Source organism: Terrapene carolina, unplaced genomic scaffold (genome assembly GCF_002925995.2).
Source record: "Terrapene carolina triunguis isolate 2854851 unplaced genomic scaffold, T_m_triunguis-2.0 Scaffold85, whole genome shotgun sequence".
Lineage (NCBI taxonomy): Eukaryota > Metazoa > Chordata > Testudines > Emydidae > Terrapene > Terrapene triunguis.
The window spans coordinates 55,711,919-55,733,895 of record NW_020664436.1 but is presented as its reverse complement, the minus strand read 5'-3'; the positions used below and the strand labels follow the sequence as shown (position 1 = coordinate 55,733,895).

At 43.9% G+C, this 21,977-nt stretch overlaps 1 protein-coding gene across 1 annotated transcript in view; it reads right to left on the bottom strand.

Moving 5' to 3' along the window:
• PTPRK (protein tyrosine phosphatase receptor type K) overlaps positions 1-2,544 on the bottom strand; it is a 564,673-nt gene extending 562,129 nt beyond the window's left edge. The window contains exon 1 of the mRNA XM_026649826.2: positions 2,201-2,544. Within this exon, the coding sequence (XP_026505611.1) occupies positions 2,201-2,303 (103 nt within the window). The 5' untranslated portion in view covers positions 2,304-2,544. The remainder of the gene's footprint in view (positions 1-2,200) is intronic.
• Positions 2,545-21,977: the final 19,433 nt, after the last annotated feature.

Sequence of the window (21,977 nt, the reverse complement as noted above, 5' to 3'; positions counted from 1 at the left end):
TGCACATCTTGTATTCCTCTTTTTTTTCCCCCCAGTGAAGACCTTTACCACATAATACATCAATGTTTACCTTTGCTAACGATTTCTGTAAGCATATATGAAGTTATTATACACCTCCAAGTCAGTCACATAGAACACAAGCTGCGCATGTCAGCAGAACTTCCATCTTCACCTTATCTTTCTTGATTAAAAGAAAATTACAAGGTTCAAATCTTCTAACAAAGAGGAAGAAATATATTCAGGAGAACAGAATAACACCTCTTACAATTAAAAATGTACACTTCAGCTGCAATGACAACAGTATTTCATATTCTCATGAATACATATACTTTCAATCATAGCAATGTTCTAGTTCAAATTTTCAATCAACAAACTAAGGTCCCAATAGGATAGGGCCCAAACATCTTTTCAAACTCATGCACCCAACGGGGCGGGGGGGCGGGGGCGACAGAGAACAAGGGGAGATGAAACAAGACTCTTCTGTACTGTTCTCGCACGTAATGCTTCACATGAAGAAACCAGCCCAAAATGTGATTTCCATCCTACAGTAGAGATGCATGCAGCACGTTTACTATAATACTACTATCTGACGATACACTAAACACAGCAATTGCCTTCCACATATATCACGCCTTGTCTAACATGGTCAGAACCTCTTTTATTCTGTATGCTGTATTTCATCATCTTTGCTTGACCGAACCTCATTCTGTGCATGTGCTGCCACCTAAATATTCACCTCTCTCTCCCTGGTTGGGTTCCCCCACCTGCACGTGTCCCTTCTGGTGTTGCTTTGTTTTTTAAACTGGGCAATCCCCACATGTTTTCATTGTGGTGTTATTGTAAACTTGCATCAGTTATCCTAAGAACAGCAAAAATCTATACACTCCTCTGAAATGTGAACTCTTCCACGGTCTCATCGTTTTGACTACCGCTTCTGCAAAATCAAACGAACCCACCCCGAGCGGAAGTCACCATTCAAGTGGTTACAGGTGGAGGTGGGAGCGTGGCCAGGAAAGTTCTTAGTTTGGCAGACGAGCCCGGACCCGGACCCCTCCTGTTATTTACCAGGTAAACTATGAGGGCTACCACCGCACATAGGAGCCGACAGCAGAAACCAACAGCGCTTCGGAAAGCTGTCCCAACACATATAGGCAACCGCAAGTGTAAGGGGAAAGAAGAAATCAGCCTGATTCGGGGCGCAGCTTGTTTGCTTAGCAAAATCAGACTGCGATGGCCCAATGTGTTTTGGCAGCCCCCTCCCTCTCTTTCAGGGGAAGACTGGGCGTGGGGGGTTAAAGCTATGTTAGAACTGGGATTGTTACAACCCAGCCAAACACCCCTTCGCGTTCCAGAACTGAGAGTTGCAGCTGGGTTTTCCCCCCTTTCCTAATCACACTTCTTGGAGACAACCGGGAGGCCAGCCCCACCGCAGGAAACTTCGGGTTGATTTGTTTTTACGTCCCAGATCCCCTGCTGTGTGTAGAGAACGAGCCCGAACGGAAATAAAGTATACTACACCAATGCCCAGAACATAGGGGGATATTCCCCCAGCCCTAGGGCCGGAGAGGAGAAAGTTCCACGAACAAAGGGAGCAGCAACAGCTCCGGCACAAACGCTACCTGGGAAACTGGCTAGAGGAGAGGAAAAGAGTTTACGAGACATTTAAATGCCCACGTCGCTCGCTCACTCTCCAAGCACCGCAGCAAGGAGGCGCAGGCCGGTGAGATCCCCTTGGACACGGAGAGCCCCCCAAGTCCTGCCTTCTCGCCCTGCGGAGCTCGGGGGGGGCGAGCCCCCCGCGCCCAGGAGGAAGGGAGCTGCTGGAGGCGAACACAAGCGGTCCCGCACCGAGCCGGGCTGGAACGCCCAGTCCCTACGAGCCCCGCAGCTCCGGCGGGAGAACCCCGAGACAATGCCCCCTCCAGGGCGCCGCCGCCAGCTCTGCCCAGGGGAAGCCGCCTTCCCAGCCCGCAGCGGGACGCTGAAGGCAACTATCCGCCCGGGGCGCTTCCTTACCTGAGCTCCAGCTCCCCTCCCTCTGCTCCGATCCCCCGGGGGAAGCAGCCCGGGCCGGAGCGGGACACCACACCCCCTCCCCCCCAGCGCAACAGTGCACCCGTGGCCGGCGCCTCCGCACCTGGTGGGCGCCGAGGGGCAGCGGGGGCTCTTTCCCCAGGACACCCCCTGCGGGGCCACTTACCTGCCGCGAATTGGGCTCGGGCTGTTCCGAGCTGGGCCGGTGAGGGGCCGGCCAGCAGGACGAACAGCGGCAGCCAGGCGGCGGCTCCGGCTCCCGGCTCCATGGCGAGTTTGGAGAAGTTTGGGGAAGAGAGACGGGCTGGCCCCGAGCGGCACGTTCCGCGGGCAGGGCTCGCCGGGAACCCCCCACCCAGCTGCAGCCGCCACCGCCTCCTCCTCCGCGGCCCTCGGGCCCGCCCCCGAACCACCCTGAGGGCAGCACCAGCCCGGCGCTTCCACGCTCGGCAGCGGCTGCTCCCCGTAACTCCAGAGTTACTTTGCTGCCGCTCTGCGAGAGGGGAGGGAGGAGCCGCGCGCGCACGTCAAACCCTCCGGTTCCCAGCGCTGGGCAGGGGGAATGTGGGACTCCAGCCCGGAGCCCAGACGCCGCCAGAGCGGGGCCCGCCAGCGCCTCCTGCTGCAGACACGCGGACATGCAGCCTGGCGGACGGCCACTGGCACACCAGCTGCTGCTGGAGCCGCCGGGGCCCGGGCTCTCTCGTGTAGCAGCCTCCTCTCCCGGACAGCGGGTGCAGTTTCAGCAGGAGAGAGAGATGGGGAACGCTTCTGTCTCGGGCGATCGCGGTTTGTTTTCTTCTCCAGCAAGGGGAACAAAGGGAAAGAGGCTGGATCACAAACTCGCCCCTGCACTGGCAGACCGGAATCATCCTAGCCACGGATTAGACTTACTCCACACTCTCAGTGATTTGCTTTGGCTGGAGTTCCTCTTATTTTAAAATATAAATATTGTACTGGAGGGAGGAGGGTATTATTTCAATGAAACCCCCAGATGCAAAGCTCGACACATTTTGGAGCCAGTCTGTTATATACAGTTATCATTGGGATGGGGGTGTATATGCACACACATTCTCTGGCAACACATGTAGCTTGTAATGCCATTAAGTCTTATTTAACTGCATTGGCATTGGAATAAACCATCTACTCGATTATCGCCATATGTACTATATAGGGGCCTGATCCTTTCTCCCACGTGTTGTCCCATTGACTTTAACAAGACTGTGCCAGAGCAGGAATGTGGCTGTTTACAAGATCCAGACCTAATGTATGCTATGCAGTAAAATCCTGATCCTCCTGCACCACTGAATTCCGTGGGAGTTTTGCCACTAACTTGAATGGGCACAGGATTAGGCCCCTTAAAAATACTTGACATGATAGGTAAAGGCATCAGAGTTCACATTTATTTACACCAGATGACATTTCCCCCCAATTTTTAAATGTGAACTTGCTTACTGAAGAGTGTTTTCCTCGTTGCATAGTAAGTTATAATTAGGGATGTTACGAAATGATTGCAACAAAACCTGAAACCACTGAAAACAGACAGGTTTTGTTACAGGCTCGAAATTCAGCCCAGGTTCATCAAAAGGTTTACTATGGTTCAAAACCCTTTCCAGCCAACTTGTGCCAGTTGATAGGTTTGCCTCTGTACCCTGCAAAACTCATGGTTTCACAGCAAAACCAGGTGAAACACAACATGGCAGATTATTTTCTCATTATCTGAATACAAAGCACACATAGGTGTGAACTCATGTAAATAAAAATCAAATAAAATATTCTCACAGGTCCTGTGTGAGGTAATGCCAAGATTTCTTCTGCTCTTCCTGACCCCTGGATTTGTGAAAGGGAATTGGAATACAATTAACCTACACCAGTATAGCTGTAATTTAAAATCTAGGCCCTGGTCATTTGATAAGTCTTCTCAGGATCAGGGCTAATGTATTAGCTTTCAATAAATACACAGAAAACCCAGCACAAAGACTTTTCTCTAAAAAGGAGGTGTTGGCTTTTAAGACTTTTACTGTGTAGAGGAATCAGATTATTGTGCCCAGGTAAATGTTTTATTTGGGTGGAGTGATTGAAAACTAATCCAAATGTATTTCTATGGAATACAAATAGCTGCGCTTCAAAGAACATTGAGTCTTTGTTTAAACTGACAGAACCAGAGAAATTCGGAGTTATATGAGCGTGACGCATTAACTCCTGATCTAACTGCACTGGTATTCTAGGTGTTGCAGAAACAATGGGCCATCTACTGATTTTAGGTACATATACTGCAGTTCCTCTGAGCAAGGAGAACCAAAGACACTTTGTTAGCTCTAATTTTGAATGTATTGATTTAAATTAAATCACAATATTATCTTCAATTCAGGTTTTTGTATATATACAAACCCCTGAATATATATATATATATATATATATATATATATATATATATATATAAGGGAAAAGACTGATTAGGTCATCTAGACCCCAGTCCTGCAGCTGGATCCCTGTGGCAGACCCCTGAACCCATACTGATAGATCTCATATTGCCACACTAGCACAGGGGTCCCTCCTTTGTAGATCCACTTGCCCGATTGGGGCCTGTAATCCATTCCACTGCCAATGAATACCTGAAGTACAGTATATTTACAAGTGATTTATCCAAACTAGTTTTCACATCTTCCAATGGTGAAGTCTTCTGATTTCCTCTCTTTCCAGTCACTCAAGGGCTTCTCATTACAGCCAACATTATTCAGGTTATGGAGCAATAAATGGACCTTCTTCCTTCAGAATGAATTCTGCTTCTTAATTGAGTGGAGGGGTCACCAGTGAATAGAGCAACTATGAAGTATATGGCCTTTCCTTCCCCAGGGTATGAGCAGAGAGTCTGTGGTGCTCAAATCCATGTTGACTCAGAGAGAATTTTTTTTAATGTGTAATAAGCACACTTAAAAATACTGACATTGACATATCAGGTTTGAGATCATTAGTAGTATGATGGGAATGGATTCATTATTCTTGCTTTTACATTGCTATGTCTGTGAATGTTTGCTGCCCTTTACTTTGAATTAAGAGCAAAGTACTATACATTTAAATTTACAGCTTGCACTTCTTTAAAAAAATCATCTGAGCTAAGAGCCCAGATGTCAAGTGTAAGCCTGAGGTCAACTAAAACAGCAGAGAAACTCTCAGATGACTTTTCCCCAAAATCCCCTGGAGGGGAATTCTGCATTGCAGTTGGAGCCCTGAGGAACCCACCATCTTTAATTCCAGATGATTATAGTCTCCAACTGGGGTGCAAAATAAATCTCCCCAAACTAGAAAAAGCTTAAATGCTTCCAGAACTCTGCTGGATCTCCCCATCCTTTACGTATTTCTCATTAAAGCCCCTCCATTGCACTGTTGGGTGCCACTAAATCAATCGGAAACTCAGGAAACTGACACAGCCAAACTAAAGAAAACTTTTTTAAAATAGCCCCTTTCACAAAGGATGAATTTCTTTATCTCAGGACTTGAAGAATATTTTTCCTGATTATGAAAAAAAGCACTTTACTATATGTATGAACCTTGGTTTATCATTGACTTGTTTGGTCATTGACTGTGTGTATAGCAGGAGGTCTTTGTTTAGTGACAGGTTGTGGATTCATAGCTACTTAGTTGACTTGCAAATTTCTCTAATTGAGGGGCTTTTTATTTCTACCTATCTTATCATCTAAATCAGATGCGCTTAGATCATACCCACCTGCTGATGCAAGGAAGTGCAAATTCCACCCTCTATACTAGTGAGGGCCACCATTAGAGTGACCAACCAGCAAGTGTGAAAAATCAGGACAGGGGGTGAGGGGTAATAGGAGCCTATATACGAAAAAGATCCAAAAATCGGGACTGTCCCTATAAAATCGGGACATCTGGTCACCCTAGCCACCATTCCTGTGGGAGAATCCACCTCTGGCTAAGGGAAGGCAGAATTTCCACTGCTGACTTCCCCCTGGGGGTTTTGGCAGAGAGGGCAGTTTTAATCTCTGCCACGGGTGTCATAGAAGCCCCACAAATGGAGGCTGCAATAAGAATATGATATATCTGCACATCTCCCAGTTGTCCTGGCTAGAAAGGACATTGTAGATAACTTGTACTGCTGCATTCCCCCTCCAGAAACATTTTTTGCTAGAGGGTATCTTCACTGCAGGAAGCGGACATAGACTGTCAGTGAATTTTGTCCCACAATGCCTAGTGAAGGGTAAGTGAGAAATTTCCACATAAGCCCAAAACCACTTTCTCAATGTCAAAGATCTAGGATACACACCATTCAGGTGCCGCTATAATAGTCTGAACAAAGATGCTAAACAGCTGATAGGTATTTTTTGCAAAATATGGTTGCCCTATTGCAATGCAGACAACAGCAAAAATATTTTTTTCACTCAGAACTACCTGCTGTCTCACTGGGATGTAGAAGGGATTCCAAGAAGGTTCAAAGGTATTTTTTTCAGGTGTCAAACTACTATGATCAGATTTTCAAAAGTACACAGCACACAGTAGCTCCCATCAACCCTTCCCTCTCCCCTCCATTCATCTCCCTCCATTTCATTTAGGTGCCTAAATGGGGTCTGAGCTGTTGTAATATCTGGCCCTTCAAGGCTACATTCAAGAGCCTTTTGATGGAGATACTCAAGAAGAGAGAGCATTATACCGATTCAAGTTTTCTTGATAAAATCTAATATTCTCAAGGCAAGATCTTCGTTTTATTTTGAACTCTGAAAAGAACATCTCAGTGAGACCTAGACAAAAAATCTCAGCTAAGTGAATTAGTTTATCGTCCAGGACACAAGCTAGAATTTTTGAAATTCACTCTTTCCATGGAAGGTCTATGGCTGACAACAGACTGCTATAAAGGCTGGAGAAAAGGTGGCAATGCTCAGAATCTCTCTGTCCCCTCTGAAGGGACTTCCTGCACATCTTCACACAATGGGTTTTTAGCAGCAAAGTAGAGGCAGATGAAGGATGGGAGCGGGGCTGGGAGTGGGCGGCTGCACATTAGTGGGTACAGAAGGACTGCAGAGGCTGCCTGAACTTGAGGCTGGAGTAGCTGTCACTGGACAGCTCCACTGTTACTCCATGAACTGGGTGAAATGAAGCCTTCCAATTTAGAGCTTCCGTATACGTGCCCAACTATTCCAGCTGGGTACTGGGAACTGGATTTTTACACCTGAGCAGCAATGGAGTCATCTTATGACTGCTCATCCATCCTCAAGGCTAAGGAAGCCTTTGCAGCTCTTTCACATGGTCCCCTATCATTATTTGAGGGTCAATGGCTGTGTGTGTGTTCAATTATAGAGAGGGCTGTGTAACAGTTCCCATTCCAAGCCTCTTGTTCTGTCTTACTCATGATTCTTTGAAGCAACTTTCAGGCTGAAAGTTTCCATTTTCTGCCAAAAGGTAGGGTTTTTGTTTGGTTTGTTTTCCTTTTATGAAGCTTTGATCAAAAATGATGCAGTAATTTTTAAACAGGAAAATGAAAAAAATACGCTTTTCCTATTATCAACCAAATTCTTCCAACTTATCTTTGAGCAGGTTTGCCACCAAAAAGGCTGAGAATTAAAATTTAGCATGGAAATAGCCCTCCCAGAGGAGCAATGCATGGTGTTGGTCTGGAAAAAAGTGGTTTTAATTTGATTGAGAAAGGTCCATTTAGAAATCACAGATCGAGAATGCACAATACACTTTTTTGTGTAATTTAGAGCATAATCCTGCATGGTGCTAGTCAATGGGACTTCCCCTGGGCTAAGGTGTTATTCAATGTGAGTAAGGGTATCAGAATCTGCCCCTTACAAAGCAGCTAAGAAGTGAAGCACGGGGTATGTATACACAGCTATAGGTACATTAAACTCCTTACATTTCATTAGGTTTTAAACCAGTTCCCACCTAAAGTTTTCAGTGTGATCTGGTTTAAACTATTATGTTTCCCCACAGCTCCCAGGAGCCTTTGATCTGTCTGCTTCTAGCCCCTAGCCACTATGTCATAGCTCCTAAGAAGCATCAGAGGGTATTTTGTACTGCATGCTGGGTAATGACATCAGAGAACTCCCTGTTTCTAAAACTAAACCGGCTCTTTTCAGGCAACTATTTACAGAGATGCTGCAACTGAAGCTAGCATTCAAGCCATACCCATACAGACTGATTTCCTGATGCTGTCTCTAAAACCCTTCCTTCCTGCAAACTCTGCTCCTCCATCCAAGTTCCAGGCAGACTTCTACAGAAGGAGCCTCACTCTGGTGCACTTTATAAGCTCAGCAATTGGGAAAGGCACCAACAAGAGAGGGGCTCCCTTATGCGGACTTCCTAGGGTATGTTAGCTAAGTGGCATTTCAGTGCTGACTTGCCAAATACTTCTAAATTATGGAATTTATAAGTGCTATTTGTAGTTGTTTGCAAGCCATCAGAGCTTCAAAGCCCTGGAAACTGAAACTTTTATGGGTTTTCTTTAGTCTTTTTCTTTTAACCCACCCTGTCACCACCCTCTAAACATAGGAAATTCCATACAAAGAACTACATTAATAGAGCATTAACTTTTCATGGTTAAGCACTCAAAAATCCAGAAGTGCCCACATAAATTCAGTGTAAATTCACTGGCTAGGAAGGTAGAATAAAATTCCCAACTCAGCCCCAAACCCTTTCCTCTATGCTGACTTAATTTTCAAACCAGAGTTACGAAACAAATAAACTCAAAATACAGGCTAATTAACCATCTGAGGTATTTTCAGATTCCATCAGCTAGGAAGGGAGAAACACCTTTCCCCCTTAGTAGCCTTATCAGGCTATTATGGAGAACCTAGAACTTCTTTGACCTTGGGTTTCTTCTATCTTCTGCCCCTACCCCTAAGGCAAGAATCCTTATACTGTACCTGATTTCCTGTATGTCACATGATTGCTCCTTGTCATTTGTCTGCAACTACAGCTCCCAGTTTTAAAGGGCCTAAGAGCCATAACAAGTGCGCTGGGGCAGGTACATGTGCCCTGAGGGCCCCTGTGTCATTATAGCCTAGTTTAAGGTTGCATATACAAGTATACTCCTTTGTGCATATCGATTATCACAGGGTTTAATTAATATTTTTCAAACACAATATAACAATGCAATTTTTCTGTAACCTTAGCTACACATGTAACTTCCTGTACACCTCTTATTCTTGCATACTCTTAGTTATTGTATTTAGTAATTTATAGCCTCCAAAGTGTTCTGGGTACTTCATAGAAGACTTAAAAAGCTACAGTCCCTTCCCCAAAGAGATTATAAATGGAAAGTTTGATCTTGGAAATACTTGTGCACATGATTAACTTTACCCACATGATTAGTCCTATTGAAGTCAATAGTTCTACTGACTCTGAAAAAGGTTTGGGGGGTCATGGTGAATAATCAATTGAACATGAGCACCTAGTATAACACTGTGGCTAAAAGGGCTAATTCAATGCTTGGATGAATAAATAAGGGAATCTTGAGTAGGTGAGGAAAGGTTATTTGAGGCAATACGGTGTCCCGTTCTGGTGGAGAGGATTCAGAGAAGAGCCACGAGAATGATTAAAGGATCAGACAACATGCCTTACAGTGATAGCCTCAAAGAGCTCAATTTACTTAGCTTGAAAAAGAGAAGGGGTGACTTGATTACAGTCTGTAAGTAACTACATGGGAAACACATATCTGTTAATGGTCTCTTCAGTCTAGCAGAAATGGGTAAAACATGATCCAATGGCTGGAAGTTGAATCTAGACAAATTCCATCTAGCTATAAGGTATAACTTTTTAACAGTCAGAGTAATTAACTATTGGAACAATTTACCAAGGATTGTGGTGTATACTGACCATTTTAAAATCAAGATTGGATGTTTTTCTAAAAGATCTGCCCTAGGAAATATTTTGGGCAAGTTTTATGGTCTGTGCTATACAGAAGTTCAAACTCGATGATCAGAATGGTCCCTTCTGGCCTTGGAATCTATGAATCTATCTAGGAAAGTTAGTTCCATATATTTGCAGGATCAGGGCCAAAATTCTGGATATAACAGAGGGGAGGTTGTCAAAAACTAGGGAACATATGGGGTGAGGATTGATGAGGATAACTAGAATACAATCACACAGGATACTCAGTTGAAGGCATGCACTCATCTTGTGCACAAGCTCAGGAAGGGCATTTCTTGTGTAGGATGCAGTATGAAAAAGGGTGCATAGAGGCTTGTGGGAGAAAAGGACAAATGGCCTCAAGGCTGGAATCACTGGTAGAATGGAAGGGGCAAGGGCCAATAAAATGAGAGAAAACAAAAGAAAAGTAAGGCAGGGTAAAGTTATGCAAGGTTTTGTAGGCAAGCACAAGACATTTCAATTTGAAGCAATGAAGACTAAGGAGCCACTGGAGAGATTAAAATAACAGAGTGATCTAGATAGCTTGTCTGTCAGGAAGATCATGGTAGCAGTTGCATTTTGGATGGATTAAAAAGTGATTGTCTGGGATATCAAAGAGGAGGAGGTGTGGTAGTTGTCCGGACAAAGAGAAAGGGCTGAATGTTCTAAATGCTATGAAGCAAGAAATGGCAAATTAAAATTGTAATTTATACTTTATTCTTGTATAATTAGATATATTACACACATCCAGAGTTCTGGCCACTCATCCATGAAGAAAAGTGGGTAGCAAAGTAGATGTATGTATTTGTGATAAATGAAAAACACTGTTCACTAGATCTGTACATAACATTTTGTAATATTACATTTAAGAAGATATACTGCATAAGCAGTAGGCAGCAAAACTAATACTCCTCTCCTAATGCAGATCTAATATGCTGTTAACAAATTAATATAACGTGTGCAGATTATTAAGGCTTTTCCTTACTTCCATTTTTCAAATTTTGGACAAAACTTGGCTTAATTTTCAGTGGTAAAGATTCAGTTTTGGAACATGTGTTAATGAAAATGGAAATTTGAATTCCGTTGTAAACATTTAATTTAATACAGATTTGGTAGTATTTAGTTTCTTCCATATCTCCACACAGTGACAAATCTTGTCTGGCTGACAAATGGGGATGAAGGGAAAGTGGCTGACTGAAACAGTTATGTAAAGGCACCAGACAGATTCTGGAAGAAGGGGGGTGAATGTTGCCATCAATTGAGTAACCTTCATGGGTTGTGAGGCATCTCACTACTACCTGCCCTTAGTGTGAGGAAGCCGCTCCCCAACTGCCCCAGCCTCTGGTAACACAAGCACTACCGTCCAGGCCTTCTCAAGTCCCTTTCTCTTTTTACCAGTTAACAATAGGTACACTCCAACCCCTGACTCCTTCAAGCATCCCTCTGGAGTGGCCGGCCCTTGTTCCACTGGGTACTCACAGAATTGACAGATCTGCTACTCCCAAAGGAATAGTACATACCAGTTTACCAGTTTTATCTCAGGATCATCCCGCTGCTCAACACACACCACTTAGATATGTTTATAGTAAAAACAAGAAGTTATTTAACAAAGATCAGAGATTCAAGTAATAGCAGTAGGTGGAAGTATTGGAAACAAAGGGTTGCATATAAAATAAAATTATAACATGCATTCTAGAATCTAGTATTGCGGAGTGTAGCTCTGTTCCTACAGTTATAGTCCAAAAATCTATTGTCTTCATTTGTAAGAAGGATTACCTTCTGCTGGTTTATGTCTTTCTGTAAACTCCCTCTCTGGAAGATTTCACAATCCCTTCATTACCATTTGGCTCAGATTGTAAATGGGTGTCCCTTGTGGACCATACAATACTCAATTTACATCTAGCCAGACTGATAGATAGAACATCTCTTGCCTGAAAGAACCTTGTTTAATACCTTTTGGTGACCAACCCGAAGTCACAGGTCTGCAGAACATAATTTTCAGTATATATGCAGAACTCTTTACATATTATCCATGCATACATTTCACAATGATTATACAGACCAGTGTGACACAGGCTTTCCCTAGAGATCTTACATGACACTCTTTGGTAAACTTGTATGTAGATACCAGACTCAGGGGATCCCTGTAATCCCTATGCACCTCTGAGCCCTCTGTCAGTTGGCACCAAGAAGTCCCTGGGTCACTCATACTTTGCACTTCTCTTCTACCTTTCAATGGAGGATGTCAAAGAACTTTACACACATGAATTAATTAAACTCCACAACAGCTTAGTAAACATTGGCACAGAGAAAATAAGTGAGTGACTGAAGGTCACACAATGAGTCATTGGCAGACCCAGAAGTAAAATTCAGGAGTCCTGATTCCCAGTCTCCTACTGTAATCAACTCTTCACCTTTGTGATTCTTACTTTGGTTAGTATAACTCAAAACTACAAGTGCTTTTATTTGTCATACTGAGTAGGATTTTCAAGTGAACTCAGTGTTGACTGCACTCTTATCCTATTGACTTCAATGGGAGCAGAGTTAAGCCAACACTGAATGCTTTGAAAATCACACTCCATTGACTTTTTATCTCTCAACTGAGTAAATATTTAATAATGGATAATTTATTCTATAAAGATAGCCATTGTCTCTGCTCACAGAATATCCATATGCAAACTATGATAGTTTTTAATTTACTTATTCTTCACAATTATTCAAGTATTTTTGTGTACATTTTTTAAATTCTATGGATTGATTACAAAAGTTGTCTTTGAATATTTTATATTAGATATTCACTGTTTGAGCTGTGTTGGTTAGTTGTGATTGGTTGGTATTGTTACTGTTTCTTGAGTAGATGAGTGTGTATGTATTTCTCTGCAAGTACCTGCACATGCATATTTAAAATTCATGCCAGAAGAATGTGAAGAATTCTTTGCAGAAAGTGAACTCAGAAATAAACATGGAAGGAGTGAATGCACTGGAAATCAAATCAATATGCTCAGAAATTGTTTTGCACTGTTCATCCAACTCTAAGCCCTAGAATATTGTGGTTCAGACAGACAGCATTCTAAGGAGATTTTAAACTCATCTCCCATACTTATCATTTGTGTAAGCAGGTACAACTTCACTTAAGACAGAGCTGAAACAGGGGTAAATGTGACCTAATAGGTGGGTCATAATATGAATTTGACCTCTCACTGTGCAACTCCTATTAACAATTATAGTTATCTAATTATTGGGGAGAAGGCTGGTGTACTGATTAGGGCACCAGCGTAGGACTTGGGAGACTCATGTCCAATTCCCTGCTCTGCCAAAGACTTCTTGAGTGATCTTGGGCAAGTCAAGTCAGAAGACTGAGAGGGGACATGATAGCAGTTTTCAGGTATCTAAAAGGGTGTCATAAGGAGGAGGGAGAAAACTTGTTCACCTTAGCCTCTAAGGATAGAACTAGAAGCAATGGCTTAAACTGCAGCAAGGGAGGTCTAGGTTGGACATTAGGAAAAAGTTCCTAACTGTCAGGGTGGTTGAACACTGGAATAAATTGCCTAGGGAGGTTGTGGAATCTCCATCTCTGGAGATATTTAAGAGTAGGTTAGATAAATGTCTATCAGGGATGGTCTAGACAGTATTTGGTCCTGCCATGCGGGCAGGGGACTGGACTCGATGACCTCTCGAGGTCCCTTCCAGTCCTAGAATCTATGAATCTATGAATCTATGTTGTCTCTCTGTGTCTCAGTTCACATCTGTAAAATGGGGATAATAGCACTTCCCTACCTCTCTGGGGGTGGGGTGGAGAGTGTTGTGAGGATAAACACATTAAAGATTGTGAAGCACTTTGAAATCGACTGATGAAAAGTGTTCTATAAAAGCTAGATATTTTTATACTTAAGAAGTTAAAATTCCATGCATCAAGCTGAGAATTCTAGAGGTCAACACTTTTAGAGTTTGGGAAGACCAGACTTAAATCCTGGCTCCATAGAAGTCAGTCAGGGGGTTGCCATTGCCATTGACTTCAATGGAACCAGGATTAGAGTGATTCTGTATGTTTTACACAATGAGGGAATGAAGAACATAAGAACGGCCATACTGGGTCAGACCAAAGGTCCATCTAAGCAAGCGTCCTGCCTTCCGACAGTGGCCAATGCCAGGTGCCCCAGAGGGAATGAACAGAACAGGTAATCATGAAGTGATCCTTATGGCAAACAGAGGCTAGGGACACTTCAGAGCATGGTTTTGCATCCCTGCCCATCCTGGCTAAATAGCAATTGATGGACCTATCTTCCATTAACTTACTTAGTTCTTTTTTGAACATTCAAAATGTAGACTGTTTGTGAGCACTGCTCAATCTGAAATGTCAAACACTTTTATATATTTCTCACAGCTCTTTTATATAAAGTCTAAACGACTCCAAGATCACAGCAGCAACATCTTAGACTAAATAGACATCAGAAATGCATTTGTCTGTGTCACAACCTGGCCCCATTATTAAGAAAAAATCCTGAGACATTCATTTGAAAGGTGTGATTTATCTAGGGAAAGTAATGACATCGAAGTTGTCCATAGCCTCAAGACCTTTCACTTCACAGTGCTATTACGTCCAGTGGTGCTACATCCAGTGATCAGTTTGTTAAGGACCCTTGGGGGCCAAATGAATTATTTAGCAGTACAATCAATTGAGATGTCAGTCCTTCCTCCTTTAATGCAAATGGCATTCTGGAGATGACTATTAGGTCTTTAACACCACATTTTGCTGAACTTTTCTCCAAAAAGACGACCATTTAATGTAAACCTTAAAGTGAACTAAAACTTACGAATCAAAAGTAACACAGGAACTGCCTGCATTTAAGCATGTTGGGATTGGTAGTAACTTTGTTTGGCTTATAGAGGCATAAATGTCCAATATAGATAACTTAAAAGTCTATTAGTGAAATGAAAAAATCTAGATTTGGGTTGGAGGAGAGTAATTACTTTCCCTAAAATAATTGTTACAGTTATATTGACAGATTCAAAACCTCCTGTATAAGATCCAAATTCTTTCAGCTTTCCACCTCTGGTTAATTGGAAATTGATACATCTCAGGATAGCTGCAGAGCCTCCCTGAATATAAAATTATCTAAAGAAAACAACCCTGAGCACAAAGAAGCTGGAGTTAGCGACACTATAAAAAGCATTATCCATTACTCTGGCACATTTATCTATTTAAAGGTTCTCTCTGTTAACCAAGGGTCGGCCATGATTTGAATAAAAAAGAGGCCCAAGGAGCCAGTATGATTCAGTCATACTTTCACACATTTTAATGATAGCAGGGGATGAAAATTGTAGTCTCCCACCAGTCCATACTCCAGGGATGAGAACATGATTAATGACAAAGGCCACAATGTTCTCTATTTTACCAGTGCGACCCCACTGACTACAAGCTGAAAGCAAAATTGGGGCCCATGTCTGTAAACTGGTGTTCTGTAGCAGTTCTGCTGGCCAGCCGTGACCTAACAAAGGAGGGTTCCCATGGTCCAAGTGTGACTCCATCTTCCATCCATTATTTTGCAATAAGGGATGGATACAAAGGGCTAACCCTCTTTAAGTTAAAGTGCCCACATCTCTCTTTGGTTCTGCTAAGTGGATTCTAACACTGGGAAAGTAGAATATGTTTATCTATTTCTTCCTTTTCCTCTTATACAAACTGAAATTTTGAAAGTTATAAAAGGATTTTTGAAGAAATGATTGTTAACAATTCATGGGTGCCATCTTGTCTATCATTCCAGGCAGATTTTAACCCTGCGGGAAATTAACTCAAGTCACATTAATATATACTCAGCAGATTCACAACTCATTACTGGTTTCCTGTATAGTGATTGCTAATGTCATTTCAGATAATCTCTCTCTCTCAGAGCAGTCATTTATAAGATACTGCTAAACTTCTCTTCCAGTCCAGGAAAGTCTTAACAGATAAATTTTACAAACTCATAAGGACTTTGTCTCTTGGGTCCAACAAGGATTTTCTGGTTGCCTTCAGAATATTACTGCCTGAACACTACATATTTTTACTGCAAGGTACAGTGTGGCTTTCATATATCAGCCTTAAAGAGCAAGGTTTCGTTCTTGTCTTTCAAGAGCTAAAATATTTTCCTCAATTACCCTTTTAAAAATAGGCTATTAAATTGAAAAGGGTCCCAAATACTCCAAAAATAGGGTGTGTGTGTGTGTGACATCCAAAATACCCTATAATTTCTACCCTATAAGATTACTGGCAGTTAAATTACTATGTCTTCTTTGTATTTGCTGGGTGTCAAGTGACTCACTCTGAATTGCAATATATCAGCATATTGGAGTCACGTTTAAAAATATTCAGTCAGGTTTTTTTTTAACTTCTAAATTTAAAACTTACGTTTTCTAAAATCTAGGTATATGCTGTCTTTTAGCTGGAACGTCCCGTCCCCCACATCCATCACACTGCTAGATCTCCCATGTTTTAGAGCATAACCTGACACACAATTTCAGCAATAAAGGTGAAAATAGCACAGGGAAGATGAAAACTATTCAAGACTGAGTTGACCTTAGTAGAGCCAGAATCAGTGGAGAGTGTTGAAAAGCAAAATCCCTGTAGAATGGAATCAGTGGAATTCCTTAGGAAATTTGCATTTTACTCTATTGTTTTTGCAGAGAGGGAATGATAGCTTTTATTAGAAAAACGTGTTTTACCAGTCACTATTGTATACTCTAGGTCTAAAAATATATCCCCATTGGCTTAAAAATTCTTTTGACTTCAATGGAAGTAGGATTAAGCGTAAGAGGACAGGTTTGGGTTTTCTTTACATAGCATTTCAAGAACTCTGGATATTTTTTTTCCTTACTGTAGTAAGATGGTATGTTCAAGGAATTTTTCTGTCAGTCAAGAGTTATCACCATCTGATACTGAAAACTGCTCCTAAAACATTATTACTTATTTTAAAATCAACAATGGTGGACTTGGGAACAGCACTGTATGCTGCAGAATGGAAGGCGCTGTTTCAAGAGCAACTATGGTAGTGGAGGCTCCTTGTAGCAGGTAGAGTAGGCATCACCTAACCTGTTACAGACAGTGTAACATTATCATCCTTACCTGGTGCTGTAAATTAATTCTGAGCACACCTTTACACTTCTGCAGGTTTGCCTACCTACTTTCAGCCTACATTGACCCGTATGGCTCTGGTTCCCTACACTGCAGTGCCTCAGCTGCATTACAGAGGTGCACCTTCTTTGCAGACTTTGATGGCATGTGGGAGAGAGTGGTTTTCACTTGCTGTATGACTGATAACTGACTCCCCCGGGCTGTTTGTCATATCCCTCCTGTTCTCTCTTCTCCTACACATAGAGTGCAAGCTCTTCAAGGCAGGGGCACGCTACATTGTCTGTCTACATTGCAGCTGGGAGGCGTGATTCCCAGCATGGGTTGACAGACTTGTGCGAGGTCTCCTCAAGCTAGCATGCTAAAAACAGCAGTGTGGATGTTGTGGCATGGGTAGTGGTTCGGGCTAGCCACCCAAGCCCAGACCCAGGAGGTCAGGTGGGCTTGGAATCAGGCAGCTAGATCGAGCCACAGCCCAATGCAGCAAAATCTACACTACTATTTTTAGCACGCTAGTTCAATCAGAGCTAGCATGCATCTGCCAACCTGTGCTGGGAATCACACCGCCCAGCTGCAGTGTAGATGTACCCGCCCAATGGGGTCCTGATTCCTAACTGGGACCCTAAACGCTACCATTCATAATTTATTATTGTTATTATTACATACACAGCAACATAAGAGAGCAGCGTTGGACCATTGTCTGCTGGATAATATAAACCGCAATACAGGATAGAGCAAAAGATGAATATATAGAAATCAGAATGGAACAGCATCGGTGTTAGCTTTTGAGGAAACCACTAGCTTACTATGGAGGGAGGATCATGATTATCAGAAAATGTGGAATTCCTAAAAACAAAAGGTTAGGATTCCTCTGAACCGCATGTGGGTAAGTGGAAAGGCCTTATTTAAACAAGATATGGATTCACATAAAATCTGTGCTTGTAGCTGACAAGGAAAGCCCCACCCCTGCTTCCCTCCCCTACTGGAGTAATTAGCCATGGTATGAGATAAAAAGTGATTGCCTGGCATTTATGAATAGAACTGTTAATTCTGAATCACTAAATATTCTGTTCAAAAGGGAATACAGTCAACTTAAAAATCATCCTGTGTCTGAAATTTTTACCTTCTGTTGTCACAAGTAACACAGAAGATTACTGTAACTGAAAGATTAGAGAGAAATATATTTTTCTTCTGTTTTTCCACCCGCTTACTTTGTGCATTTTACAGCACTTAGTCTAGTCATTTTCATGGTTTCCCTTATATAATCAGCTAGGGCCCAATCCTGTAACACTTACTATCAGGCGTAGTACTTACAACCACGAATAATCACCATCAAAATCCATGTCGCCCTTACTAGATCCATGTCTCAGTTTCAGTGGTAGCTGCACCTGTTTCTCCCTCCATGGTCCACTTCAAGAGTGTCCAGTCAGTTCTCAGACCTTTAGCCATAGAATGATAGAAATGTAGTGCTCAAATGGATTTTGAGAAGTCATCAAGTGCAACCCCTGGCACTGAGGCATAGTAAACATAGTAAACCAAGTAAACATAGATCATCCCTGACAGGTTTTTGTTTAACCTGCATTTAAAAACCTTCAGTGATGGGGATTCCATAGCCTGCCTTGGAAGCCTATTCCAGAGCTTATTTTCCTGATAGTTCCTAATATCTAACCTAAATCTCTTTTGCTGAGGATTAAGCCTATTACTTCTTGTCCTACTTCCAGCAGACATGACGAACAATTGATCACTGTCCCCTTATAACAGTCTTTAATATATTGGAAGACTTATCCGGTGCCCCCTCAGTCTTCTTTTCCTAAGACTAAACATGCCCACTTTTTTTAACCTGTCCTCATAGATCAGGTTTTCTAAACCTTTTCTCATTTGTGTTGCTCACCTCTGGACTCTCTCCAATTTGTCCACATCTTTCCTAAAGTAGGATGCACAGAATTGGACACAGTATTCCAGCTGAGGCCTCACCAGTGCCAGGGAAACCAGGACAGTTACCTCCTGTGTCTTACATATGACACTCCTGTTAATATACCGCAGAATGATAATAGCCTTTTTAGCAACTGCATCATATTGTTGACTCATTTTCAATTTGTGATCCACTGTAATCCCCAGATCAGGGGTGGGCAAACTACAGCCCGTGGGCCAGATCCGACCCATCAGGGCTTTGGATCCGGCCCACGGGATTGCCAGCCCTGTGGCGCCATGGGGCTAAGGCGGGCTCCCTGCCTGCACTGGCCCCGCGCTACTTCCAGAAGTGGCTGGCACCATGTCCCTGTGGCCCCACATCCCCAGGCTACCTCCCCCAAAGCTCCCATTGTCCATGGTTTTCCATTGCCGGCCAGTGGGAGCTGCGGGGGCGGTGCCTGCAGGCAAGGGCAGCGCGCAGAGCCATCTGCTGCCCCCCGCCCCCCAGGGGCCACAGGGGCGTGATGCCGGCTGCTTCTGGGAGTGGTGCCGGGTCAGGGCAGGCAGGGAGCCCGCCTTAGCCCCGCGGCGCGCCGCTGCCACCCCAGAGCCACTCCAGGTAAGCAGCGCCAGGCCGGAGCCTGCACCCCAAATTCCTCCTGCATCCGGCACCCCAACCCCCTGCCCTGAGCCCTCTCCCGCACTCTGCACCCCTTCCTGCACCCCAACCCCCTGCCCTGAGCCCCCAACCCTCTGCCCTTAGCCCCCTCCTGCACCCCAACCCCCTGCCCTGAGCCCCCTAACCCCTTGCCTTGAGCCCTCTGCCGCACCCCTCCTGCACCCCAACCCCTTGCCTTGAGCCCCTTCCTGCAAACTGCACCCTCCCACACCTCGCAGTCTCTCCTGCACCCCAACCTCTTGCCCCAGCCCTACATTCATGGCCCTGCATGCAATTTCTCCACCCAGATGTGGCCCTTGGGCCAAAAAGTTTGCTCACCCCTGCCCCAGTTCCTTTTTCAGCAGCACTACCATATACCCAGTTCTTCTCCAGTTTGGAGTTGTGCATTTGATTTTTACTTCCTAAGTGTAGTACTTTTCATTTGTCTTTACTGAATTTCATCTTGTTGATAGGCCAATTCTCCAATTTGTCAAGGTCATTTTGAATTCAGATCCTGTCCTCCAAAGTACAAGCATCCCCTCCTACCTTGGTGTCATCTGTAAATTTTATAAGCATAGTTTCCCCTCCATTATCCATGTCATTAATGAAAATATTAAATAGTACCAGACCCAATACCTGACACCTCTCTGGGCCCCCACTAGATACGCCCTCCTAATTTGACACTGAACCATCACCTGGCTCTAGGCATGGACCCTTGTCTCCCTCCCATCTGAACAGTAGTTTTAAGGCTGCAAAGTCCGCTGCCTTACTCTGTGATATCCCCAGCAAGCCAGTCTTCTTCCCAGGGCCGGCTCCAGGCACCAGCATTCCAAGCAGGTGCTTGGGGCGGCAATCTGCCAGGGGCGGCAGTCCGTGTGTTTTTGCTGCCCCAAGCAGCGCGACAAATTGCCGCCGCGGACGGCGGGGGCAGTCCGTGTGCCGTTAGGGCGGCACGCGTGTTTCCGCAGTGGCGGCAATTTGGCGGCAGCTTCTATGTTCAGCTGCCCGCAGCAGCAATTCGGCGGCTTCTGTCTTCAGTCTGAAGACAGGAGCTGCCGCCGAATTGCTGCCGCCGTGGAAACGTGCGTGCCGCCCTAAATGCACACGGACTGCCCCCACCGTCCACGGCGGCAATTCGGCATGCTGCTTGGGGCAGCAAAAGCAGTAGAGCCAGCCCTGAGTCTGCCTAAAGGCCAGCCCCTGTGCTGAGCTCTCTCTCCTATGGCTATGGACAGTGTATTGCCAGCAGTTCTAAGTTACCACACAGCTCTTTCTCAGAGTACGTTTATATTAAGGACAAAAGCATCACAAAGAAAGCATATAAAAAGTCCCATAAGTTTACTAAACATACCAGGAGTCACCCATCTTCCACATGGGGACTCTGGTAGGCCAATGTCCTTTCCAACCCTCCAGAGTTGGAGCCACCTAATACCAAAGGTCCTGTCTGTCTGCTGAATCAAAATGCAGGTCTTGAGTAGTATTTAAACTCAGCCTTTTATATCCAAATCCCAATGGCTCTTGGTCTCTGGAAAGCCCAGTCTGAATAAGCATATAAAAGCCAGCCAGTGGGGACCGTGGAACTTCTCTGCAATTGTTTACAGTCCCAGTGGTAATCGCATTCTGGAGCAGCTGTAGTAACCCTCCCTGCATGGAGTAGAACACAATCATACGTAAGCCATTCATACGTTTAATACAATTGTCCCCAAAGACACTGCATAGGGTTGCAATATCTGTCACAGTCTGGTAGTGAGGGTTCCTACGATTGGACTGCAAGCAAGTTTCCCCTGTTGTTTGGGGTCTCTTACATAGAAAGAGGAGAGAGAAAAATATGTTTAAAAACCAGGAAAATGTGATTGCAAAACTACAAAAAAATGGCAGGAGGACTCAGTGGCAGGTGTAACACCTGAAACTACTTTTCATACTTTTAAAAAATTTGGTTAAAGCTTGTTTTTATTGTAAGTTGTGTGTGGTGTGTAAACCATTGGAGTTGTGTCATGAACTATTTAAAATGAAATTTGAATGTACATCAGCTGGAGAAGAGATGTTATTGGATTGGCTTATATCAACTGACGTCTATTTGGCAAGGTTGGAATACCCCTTTCTTGTAAACAAAGAGTGAGTCATTGCTATGACCTAGGGTATGGCTACACTGTGATTAAACACCTATGAGTTGCCTGTATCATCTGACTTGGGCTCACAGGACTTGGGGTGTAGGGCTGTAAAATTACAATGTAGCTGTTCAGGTTGGAGACCAAGCTCTGGGACCTCACAAGTATGGAGTGTCCCAAAGCCCTGGCTCCAGCCCGACCCAGAATGTGTACACCACAGTTTTACAGCCCCGCAGCCTGAGCCTCGTGAGTCCGAGTCAGCTGATCCAGGCCACCCACAGGTGTTTAA